We start from the raw sequence: 12,135 nt of genomic DNA, 5'->3' as shown, positions 1-12,135 counted from the left end.
TAAGTGATTACCGCCGCCCATGAACATTTGCAGCACCAGAGGAGCCGCCGATGCGTTGCCGGCCTTTAGGAATTTGTTTTAGGATTTTGCCTGCTGAGTAGCCTAAAATCGCCCGTTTCTATCTTCCAGGGGCCCTACCGCGGTTGTTTGACAGCTACAATGTTACGATCACAATCATCTCTGATTGGTTAATGCTCGCTCACTATTGGCTACAATGCATTGTTGCAACAAGGATTGCACAAATTCAGCCAATCAGAACAATTGAGATTGTAATAATGATTGATACCGGTTTTAGACAATCGCCCTACTGGTAGCCTAAATGGTTACTGGTAGCCAATCGGGATTTTTGGGCGCCGATTGGCCCGCCGAGGTAGCCTAAATGGCGGTAATTCGCCTAATCTGGCACCACTGACGGTGACTGTGGCTGTCCAAATGTTTGTAATTTAAAATTACAACAATGTGCCCGCCATCTATTTACGTCTTTTATTAACTGTTATCTATTTGTTTAGCCGTACTCGCGCTTAGATGGCACCACAAGCGAATTTCAATTTGCGATTTTTTAATGTTCTGGAGTTGCACCCCTATGCTCTACACTCCATAATTTCGACTTTTGTAAAAGGAAAATGAAATTAATTAGTACATCATGGTGCACGTATGATAATAAGTCAAGACTTTATTTACCATCGCCATCGGCAAGAAATAATACTAGATTTTTTTTTTTTTTTTTTTTTTTTAATACAATAAAACTTAAAGCTAGCCTTATCTAATTACTATATAAATCATGACCGCGTGGAATGGTGCCAAGAATACTGGCTGCATTTCCGCGCTGGACAGCCAGGCTGATCCGTTGCGCAAAAAATGAGCCAGCCCTTCTGTCACCAGTTGAGGCTATTAATCGCGGTGAAATGTCTCGTAAAAATTTTTTAGCACTAAGACTCCATGGCCCCAGGGTCTCCACGGCAAACGGCACAAAAATGTAACTCTCTATAAGAGAGGCATACTTGCGCCGCTTGCCGTTTTCAGCTGTTTCTGCTGCGGCTCCCGGTCTTGATGCTAATACTAGAATAATTATTCTAATGAATAATTTGAAAAAGCTAGAATCCAGAGCCACATTCAGTGTCGAAAAAGGCATACCAAGAAAGTGACGAGAGGAGTGTCAAGTTGGCAATTTGGTAGTGCTACCAGATTTTATTGTTTTCCCGATTTCATGGTGAAACTTATTATATCCGTAAGAATGTTTTAAATGCTAAAATGTGTCTGTCTGTTACTATTTCCCGGCTTATCTGTTTCACTGATTTTGATGAAGTTTGGTGTAGTTTGCCTACCAGAAATGTGCATTTGCTATTGTGAAAAAGCAAAAGTTTCCATGGAATTTTAAAAATATAAATCATCATGAATGACGTAGTGAGCATTATAATATTAAAAAAAACTTCATTTCGACCATAAGATCATATTTTTGTTAGTAATAACACACGCCTTCAGATTACACCACGATTGGCTGCTATAACACCCAGCTTTTATTTTTTGTCATTACTCAAAGTGGTACAAGTACATATAAAATAATCTTTATGAATATATTTTATGGGGTGAAAATGGTATGGTATGTTTTAGAATACCAAAAAATATGCCTTGTATTATTTTAAAATCTGAAAATGGTTTCATAAAATGATGTATATGCAGGTACCTAATATTATTTATTTCTTCAATAGAAATAATATATATTTGGGGTATTTTGATTATTATTATAGCAACCCATAAAATTGTCAATTTATTTCAGTTTTCTAATGGCGACCACCAATGACGGGTCGCCTGCTGGAATCTGACGTTTAGTTATTATTTAGGATAATATTAGATACTGTGTTTACGTAAACATGACGGGAATTTTACCGAGTTACCAACGATTTGTTAACGGGGTGCCCGTGCCGTCCATTTCCAGACGCTCGTTTCGACTTCGCGAAAAATATTTGATTATTTCTGTTCTCTTGACATTTGGTATCGTGTGGCTAGGTGCACTGTTCTATTTGCCCGAGTTTAAAAGTTCCACGAGTGTGAACGATAGTGTTTATAATGTGTACAAACGCATACAGAAGGCTGGCCCGGAGCTTCTCATGCCACCACCTCTCGCTCAAAACGAAGTTGGAGACTTCCCTGTGGTGGGAATCGCACGTCACGGGGAAGGGGGTGACGACCCCCACGTAGTGGAGGACAGGAACCGCTTACAAGCAAAGATAGACGAGGATATGGGAATGAAGGTGTTAGAGAGGCCGCAGTTTGATGTAGCGCCTTCTGGCTCATCATCTCGAGGGCCTAGCAAACCTCCCATAGATGCTATAGAAGAGCCCGCATTAGGTAATAATGCTGCTAACAAGAATGTATCGCCGTCGAACCAGAAGGTGGATAGTTCAGTTCAAAAGTATGTGATACCAGCATTAGACCCAGGCACAGATGTAGATGTCAGGCATAAAAGGGATACTGTTAAACAGGTAAGCTAGTAGAAGTAGTCAACTTTATATGTTGCCCATGCAGCATCCAAAGCCCTGAAACTATTGGGATGTTGGACAACATTGCAGCTATTTTATTTTGTTATGATCTCAATAAATATATGCACAGTATGCAACTGAAAATAATGTACATCTGCCTTTAGAATAACATTTCGGCTTTGTAGAGCATTGTCTCTGTCACTCATACCTTTATGAGATTTTGTCTGTCTCAGCGACAAAAACAGTGCTCTCCAGAGTACGGAGAGAGTTACTTAAGTTAAGTTAATCCAAGACAGATATACATATTTACATATCTCACATAAATCTGTCTCGTTTTAACTCAATCTTAAGTAACGACTAGCTTATGCTCGCGACTTTGTCTGCGTGGACTACACAAATTTCAAACCCCTATTTCACCCCCTTAGGGGTTGAATTTTCAATAATCCTTTATTAGCGGATGCCTACGTCATAATAGCTATGCCAAATTTCAGCCCGATTCGTCCAGTAGTTTGAACTGTGCGTTGATAGATCAGTCAGTCAGTCAGTCAGTCACCTTTTCCTTTTATATATTTAGATTAGTGACTCTGAGTACTGCGGTAAGTAACCTATCAAATATCAACAGATTACAGATAGGATTGATTTTATTAATTTTGGCCGTTGGTTGAAATGTAGCGAATGTTAACATAATTTTATTATATAAGTCTTGTAAGATTGTATTTATATAGCTGTGATAGCCTAGTGGTTAGGACGTCCGCCTTCTAATAGGAGGTTGGGGGTTCTATCCCAGGCACGCACCTCTAACTTTTCGGAGTTATGTGCATTTTTAGGAATCCGCAATCTCCTTCTAAAGGTTGATGTACATTACTTTCCGCTGCATACTGTAACAATAGTATACTATTATATAAATGAGTCCCACACATTGCTGGAGCGAGCTGTGAGTCTAATCCACACAAAGGGCAGACACTACTTAAGGTGACGCAGGACGCTCGACCGAAATTGGCAGCGCACGTGGGTAACATGTTTGCTTTTCACTTGACATTGTATGAGAAAGTTGAGAGGCGCGTTTTCGCCGAAATTAAGCGCGCGAAAAGGGTTTAGGAAAAGTATTTTTGAGAAAAAACTGCTGAATTTATGTTTGCAAAGTAAAGTTATTTAGACTAATGAATAAATAAACTACGTCTAATGATAAATTGTTTTAGAATTTTCATATCCCTAATCTTATTTATTTACGCCCAAAATTGTCATTAATTTAGTGTTAAAATAGGAATCTTTTGAGCCTCGTAACTTTTAAATCAATATTTTTTTCAATGTTTTATATATCAATAAACCTAGATAATGATGAGATAAATCGATATAATTCTTAGTTTTGTGCGTACAATATCGAATATTGTTGTAATTTCCCTCCTACGTTTGTATGGAGAAAGCACCGAACTGAGTCCCCTTAAGTAAATCCAAGCAATTCTATTGGACACCTTATTCTTCTTTCTTCTTCACCACAAATCTTTTTTGCCTCATACATATGCTTTGGGTTATCCATGCTTGCTTTGTGGGTTTCAATCCAGCATCTGCCAACTAATTTAAGTATTTACCTGATATACAGCTTACTATTTCATTGTTCTATTTTGTACTGTGGCTAATTCTGATGTACACAATTTAGCCCAGTCAATTTAGTTAGGCAGCATGGCCGAAATTCGGTCTACAGGCCATTATTTATCCTGGAATCTTAGGGTGAGATCTATAGAGTGCACTCTGACTTAGCTTAGATTTAAGCAATGTCAGACACAGTTAAAACGAGACACAGCTATGTCTCGCACATAAATCTGTAACGTTTTAACTCAATCTTAAGTCTGAGCAAAGTCTAAGTACGCTCTATGGATCTCAGCCTTAGACCCAGGAAAAAATGTCGCCGTGATCTAGGTACTTTGAAGTAATCGTATGGTGTACCTAACTATCTTAGATACATTTTATATTACGGTAAACACTAAACGTAAGGTAACGTAAGTTTTCCTGTACACTTTCCCTTGTGCTCTGGTCGATGAACCGTGTCGCGCCGCTCAATGGGACTCGCTTACGAAATTGCATCCACATTTCCACATTTACCTACCAAGTGAGTAGTGACATCATTTTTGCGATATATCTGTGACGCCAACAAAAACTATGCATATCTAATATCTATCGCGCAGATAAACTTACCAGTTGATTTTTATTATATAAGCAACATCGATAGATGTGTAATAGCAGATATCTGAAATAAATAATTACATACAAGTCCCGCAAATTGCTAATACGCGTGGCCGCCAGTGACGTCACCACTAGACTGAAGTTTCGAGCTGATGGTATACTTTCATTTCGGCTGACGTCAAAATGACGTCATTTCGATGTTAATGAGACATGATTCCAGCGCAATAGCAATTTGCGGGACTTATACTAGCTTCTATCCGCATCTTCGACTTGTTCAGTCGAAATTTTATTGCATGTCGTACCTATGACATTTTTCATTTATCTTTCATTTTCCCGCGGCAATACATTAAAAAAAATGAAGCTATTTTAATCGTCTTCAGAATCTTTTTGCCTATCTAGTCTAGATCGGTTCGAACTTCAATGATTTTTAATTACTAATTATTAAGTACTTAAGTAATTACACACTTTCCCATTTTTTTAGTTTTATTCTTGACCACAATCACACCTGATGGAATATGATGTAGCCTGAGATGGGACGCATTTACCTAGAAGATGCTCATGCACTCTTGTTTTAAAGATACCCGGGTTGTAATTGGTAGGAAACACATATGTAATATGTAATATTTATGTAATGCCCGCGACTATATCCGCGTAAGTTTCGGTTTTATCTCTTCAGGATGCAAGTTAGCTCCGTCCCAAATAAATGATGCCTGCGACTTCTTCGGCGTGGATTTATGTTTTTAAAGAAGTGTCTCTTTAATTTTCCAGGACAAAAAGTATCTTATGTAGAATGGAATGCGAGCTATCTCTGTATCAAATTTGGTCAAAATCTAGGACGGATTAGCCGTGAAAAGATACCAGACAGACAGACACACATTCGCATTTATAATATTAAAGTATGGATAATATGGATGATAAACATGTAGGTAAGTAATAATACTTAATACTTAGGCAATTAATTTTTATTATTATACCTAGATAGCGAATATCTTATCTATGTTATTGCGAACCGGTTTTCATGTAATAGCAATTAAGTATGGCACTACTTTGTTAAATAGTAAATGTCAAGGAGCAATTTATTCGAAATGTTTAACACTGGAATTCATAGTCAAGATAGGGGCTTCTTTAGAGTACGGTTCAAACAACATGTGTCATATTCAACCTTTATACAATGCATCCATCATTAATCATTATCATCAAACGATAGACGTCCACTGCTCGACATAGGTCTCTTGTAGAGACTTCCACACGCCACGATCTTGCGCCGCCTGAATCCAGCGGCTCCCGACTCGTCTGATGTCGTCCGTCCACCTAGTGGGGGGTCTTCCAACACTGCATCTTCCGGTGCGAGGTCGCCATTCTAACACCTGGGGACCCCAACGTCTATCGGTTTCACGAACTATGTGCCCTGCCCATTGCCACTTCGCAACCCGTTGAGCTATGTCGGTTACTCTAGTTCTCCTACGAATCTCCTCATTTCTGATTTGATCACGTAAAGAAACTCCAAGCATAGCTCTCTCCATCGCCCGCTGAGTGACTCTGAGCTTTCTTATGAGGCCCATAGTTAGCGACTATGTCTCGGATCCATATGTCATCACTGGCAACACGCACTATTCGAAGACTTTGGTCTTCAAGCACTGAGGAATTTTGGACGAAAAGACATCTCGAAGCTTCCTGAATACAATACAATGCATTGAGATTGTGTAATTTATGACTCATGTCGTCTGAATCGTCATCTAAAGAAGCCCTTATCTTGACTATGAATTCCGGCGTTAACAACCTATTATGAGCTCCACTGAAATCTATCCTTTAATACCTACCATTACATACACTTATCCTTCGACATGTCCTTACAAACTGTTCCAGCTCCAAATGATTAAAATCCTACATACGTATTCAATTTCTGCAGGTTTACCCAGTACCCACCTATAATGGTGATCGCACGATATTACAACCTAGCGCCAGCCGCGCTCAGTTCATGCTAAATTCAATAACCCTCGTTGGGGCTTCGGTAAAAATGCGGGTGTCTTAAACACGTATCTATTCCCAGTAGGTATGATTTGTCAATCATATCTACTGGGTACATACTGGGTCGGCAAGTGCGATTCGGACTCGCACACGAAGGGTTCCGATGGTTCCGTATAGTACAAGAAATAACACTTTTTTAATTTTTATGTTATGTAACCCCAAATTCATGGTTTTTGGATTTTTCCCTTTACTCATAACTTGTGCTATACAGTGCTACCTGCCAGACATGATTCTAGGTCATCCAGAAATATCCTTACTACTCGAATTTTGATTCCCTTGACAAATACGGCAGACAGATAACGAAGTGATCCTACAAGGGTTCCTTTTTTCTCTGGATAGGTAATACGGAACCCTAAAAAACATTGATGATTGTGACAGAGATTGTGGCTCCGTCTGTCAACATGCTTAAACTTAGCAAGACCGTTAGACAAGCAATACTGCGTCGCAGTTATTGAGTTAACCTACTCGTAATAGGAAGAAGCAATTTTTATTGATAACACCGTAAGAGGATAACGGTAATGTGCCTACAATCGGTTGCGCTCCACGCCGACTTGACATACATCTGAATTCTGACACGACGATCGTCGACCTACAAGTACAAGTAGCCGAGCGTCAACAACCGCTCACGGAACCTCAACACAGTCTGAGTGAACGACACAGTTTTGGAACAATATTGTTTCTTATGAACCTGTTTGAAGGTCGGACCGGTTCATGTTATAGTTAATCGCCAAAAGTCTCAATCGTAGAATATTTACGGGACAAATCCAATCTCTGATTATGAATCATATCAATATCTTTTTGATACTTTTTGGTTGGTCTACCACATATTTTAGAAATAAGTAAGACAATGAAGGGACTTGCTTAGCATAGAAGGGATATTGGCTTTTAAAATTTGGCAGTTTGCGACGCTGAAGTGGCAGCAGGGCACATAAAACCGATAGATATTGCGGTCTGAAGGTGCTAGAATGGCAACCTCGCACCGAAAAGAGCAGCGATGGAAAACTCTCCACTAGGTGGACATGCGACATCATGTGGATTCAGGCGGTGCAAGATTGTGGCAGGTGTTAGTGCCTACAAGAGACCTATGTCCAGCTGTGGACGTCTATCGGTCGACGATAATGATGAATAATAAAATACAATGAAGGGCATGTCTGTAGGTCCACAGGGGTTGGACCCGATTGCTACTTGAATAAAAAGTAAAAACCCTTACCGGAAAAAGAATGGCGAAAGACAACCTTCCCGATGATCCGAAGACATTACGGACAAGAATTTGATAAGAAAAGCTCAATACTCAAAATAACGGCAAGCACAATAGACGTCTATGTCCAACGATGGATAAACAAAGCTAACTGAAATCTCCAAATCCATTACTTAAACAGAAAGTTGAAAAACATGATAAAATGCTCCTAATTATTGATAATAAAAGTCTCTTACCTACCTAGCGGAGCCTTCGCAGCAGGACCAACGATAAAATATATAGACTGCCGTTCCGAAAACTTGCAAATTAATAATTCCCGGGGAGTTCAAACTTCAAAGATAGGACTCAGTTACTTAATATCACAGTTTATTATTCCTTTGATGTGATATTGCAGGGTTGAATATTCCCCATTAAACCTTCCACTCTGTCCTAAATGCAGCATCAATTAAGTTTGCTGTGTTATGTACGGAGGATGCCGCTACCGTAATTAGGGTTGCCACTTCTTATTTAGAAATTGCAAACATGTTTCCTTCTGCAAAAACTAAAAGAAGAAGACGTGTTTACTTTGTCGGTAGACGGTAGCGCGTAGTTGAATTTTCCTAAAAGCGTTTTTATTTTCAGCGATGGATGGAGGCGTGTTCACTGTTCATGCTTCTTTTTATAAAATGTCGGACTATCCTTTCCGGAAATAAAAATCAGAGTAGTTTTATGGACTTTCACATAAAGGTTATTTTCTCTCAACCAGATTTATAATACCGGATAGTTAATTAATACTTCTTACGTAACTATCAACTTTTAACGAATTATACTCTAACTACAGTGATACGATCGCTCTAGCGATTCAAGCGCAGTGCTGCAACCTAGCAAGAGGTTAGGGTTTTAGGGTTTGATACTAGGATGCCTAGGTAGGCGGACCGCTGTAGTTATATAATACGTTATCATCGTCTCATCAACCCATTGCTGGCCCACTATTGAGGAAATATCCGATCAGAAGGACTTAGTGGTCTAACCTACCGTTCCCACTTGTCGGGCCCGGATTTAAATCGGATGATCCGGTGGAAGAACATTTTATATGAAGTTATTCACACTTGTCGGAAACCGATTTTGTGTCAAAATGTATTGCGACTGCAACATCAAGCGACAAACAACAAACGACGAATGACAAGTGGGAACGGAGGGTAAGCCTCAGACCAGCCAAGTGCTCGGTAGTCAAGTGCACGCTGGCCAAGTACGAATTGGCAGACTTCACATACCTAGTGAAAACATAATGGAAAATTCTCAGGCATGCCTGTTTCCCCACAATGTTTTCGGAAGCAAGTGACACTTATTTAATTGCTAAAAACGCACAGAACTCCGAAAAGTTAGAGGTGCGTACCCGGGATCGAACCTCTGACCGGAGGCGGATGTCTTAACCACTAGGCTATCACGGCTCAATATTATACGTACTAAGATTAAACATACAGTTGTTCCCGCCAGAATCCTAATATAAAGTCAGTATGTAACGATTTGGCGGTTCCTGTGCTTCTACTAAATGTTTAACATCCGGCGAACCTCCTGCAGATTTGCTTGATTACATATTATAAGGAATAAAATGGATTTCATTGTTATAACTACATACTTACAATTTTATCAGCCCTAGAGCTAACTCGCGTTGTAATTAGCAAACGGGACGGTGTCCCGGAACTCCTTTATTGCCCTTAATGTCCGAACCGCGGCAGTTGTATCATCTCCCATTGTCTCGTAAAAACGTTGATTTCGCCGGCATCTGAACTCTGGCATCCGTATAACACGTGCATGGTTCACAGAACTGCTTAGATACTAATTTCATTGGACTTAGTTTTATTATAAACTTGCTTTTCTAGAATGTTTTCGCGTCCAGTTATACTTACTGCAATATTCTGTATTCCTGTTGCAATTTCTTTATTTAACGTTTTTTTTGGAATTCCATTTTTATGTACTTTCAGCTCTTACTTTATTTACCTGCGTACAGTTTCTTCACCCAGTTCTTGTAACCTTTCTGGAGGCAATTTATTCTAAAAGCACAGAGAATTAGGTGGTGGCCTGTGTCTAAAAGTCAACTAATTGCTTACTTCTCTACTAGTTACCGCTATCTTTTCGGAGTTATGTGCGTTTAAATAACATACATATATATCATCTATTTTAACGGTAAAGGAAAACATTGTGCATGCCTGACAGTTCTCCATAATGCAAATGTTCTCAAAGGTCTCAAAAGTGTGTGATGTCTACCAATCCGCACTTGGCCACGTGGAAGACTATGGCCTAAGGAGGCCTGGGAGAAGACTCGAACTCAGTATTGGGCTGGCGCTGGTTTACTTGTGATGCTGATGAAGACTTACTTAATTGTATTGTCGGGTCATTTATTAATTTCCAGATCCACATTGATTAAAGAGCTATCCTAGTTATTAAGATTTTCACACAGAATTTTGCATTCTCATACGAGTTCATTCTTTTTAAATTGTTTTGGAAACTGTGTAACAGGAATATATTGTATTTCGTATTATTTTTCGGCAGCTACTTAAATGGTTTCCCAAAGTTAATCCAGAAGCCTTTTGTACGTACCTGAGTACACGTAGAATAATTCACAGGGCTTCCTGACAAAAACCTAGGTTATATATAAGTACTTAAGCTCTTTTTAAATACCGAGCATTTTGGGTATAGTTATGTAAATTTCTTCCCGAAGTTTGCCATTATCACAGAGCGTGTGATAAGAATAATTTATAGGAATTATGTGCAAAAGTAACAATATTGAACGTGCAGGTCACGTGTTATCGGTAACGTGCTCAACACTCTGCTCGGAATATGGCTTTTTCATATAAACAGACTGGTAGCCTTATATGTATTATATACATTATACATCAGTTAACTGCTTAAATATATAATTAACTATAATATAGGCTAACTAGTTATAATGTGTAGTTATTTTCTAATACTTCATAATAAAATAAATGAGAAGATAATTAATTTTGATATGCCTCTGTGTAGCAGTATACAAGGTTCTGCTGTGCTCTTAAACTTTACTGCTGTAATAGATTTTTTTTAATGACTGTAACACATGGACTGTACATGGACCAACCTGCCTGCCCAGCGTGGTCAGTATGGGCACTACTTCTAATGAGCAGCGCCAACAGACAAAGGCCCCCAGTTCCCGGCAGCCCTGCTATTCCCGATTGAGGAAGGCGGAGGACCGTGTTTGGTGGCGCGCTCTTGGAAAGGCCTATGTCCAGCAGTAGACGCAAACAGGCTGATAGATTGGATTGGAACACATGTACTAATAAGACAGGCAGATTGGACGAAACTTAAAGGTTCCCTCTTTTACTAACAAACTCTAAAAACACATGATCTGGGAATTTATCGCGACATAATTATGGAAATCTGGTAATAACATCACATCCACATAAGGATAATAACAATACGACATACATAACTAGTTAGCCTATATTGGTTCAGCAGTTTCAGACTTTATCGACTACAAACAAACAAATCTTTTCTCTATTTAAAACCAAATAATATTCGTATGAACCGACCTAGATGCTGTCTCTTTTTACAACGGAATGTAGTATGTGGTTGTTTTATGTGTTTAACTAAACTGAGTGGTGAACTCAGACACATTTTAATTAGTCTGAGAATATGAAGTAAACGAATGATTTTGAGTTTGTTGCGGAATAAAATTATAATCGTTGTCTAAAGCTGATGACACATTAGGAGACGAGGCGAAAACGACAAATTTTCACTGCCTACTAGAAATGCGAGATGACATCATCTGGGTATATCTTTAGCTGATTTGAATTTCGTAACTATTCCGTATGAAAAATTCAGTGCCTGCGATTTCGCTGGGCTGTAATATGCGATCAGTATAATGATAGCAATGTTTCTGATATATAAATGTGGGTAATCACATTTTAAATGTATTAATTGGATAGCTGCCAAGGTATGTTGCTGTGTCATAATGAGCCATGTGGGCTGCAGTATAAATTCAGGATTCCTCAGTTATATTCGAACGGAAACCGACTTAGTTTCGTCATGTCCGTTTATCTTTTCGTATACCAACTATGACACGGAAAACGTGTGATTCATAAATACCTACTAGATTAACTAGTTTTGGTGAATGACTTCAATGTAAATCATTGTAATCTGACCTCTGCCTAAAAAGGTAACTTATAAAATATTGATTTTCTTAAATTATATTAGGGATTTTATTTATAATAATATGTTTTTTATCATTTAGGT

At 38.9% G+C, this 12,135-nt stretch overlaps 1 protein-coding gene across 1 annotated transcript in view; it reads left to right on the top strand.

Annotated features, from left to right (window-relative positions):
• The first annotated feature begins 1,791 nt into the window (after positions 1-1,791).
• Positions 1,792-12,135, top strand: part of LOC117987335 (mannosyl-oligosaccharide alpha-1,2-mannosidase IA-like) — a 93,485-nt gene continuing 83,141 nt past the window's right edge. The window contains exon 1 of the mRNA XM_034974337.2: positions 1,792-2,483. Within this exon, the coding sequence (XP_034830228.1) occupies positions 1,872-2,483 (612 nt within the window). The 5' untranslated portion in view covers positions 1,792-1,871. The remainder of the gene's footprint in view (positions 2,484-12,135) is intronic.

Source organism: Maniola hyperantus, chromosome 12 (genome assembly GCF_902806685.2).
Source record: "Maniola hyperantus chromosome 12, iAphHyp1.2, whole genome shotgun sequence".
NCBI classification, from domain to species: Eukaryota; Metazoa; Arthropoda; class Insecta; order Lepidoptera; family Nymphalidae; genus Maniola; species Maniola hyperantus.
Note: the sequence above shows the minus strand (reverse complement) of the source record. Positions and strands in the feature narration are given on the sequence as shown.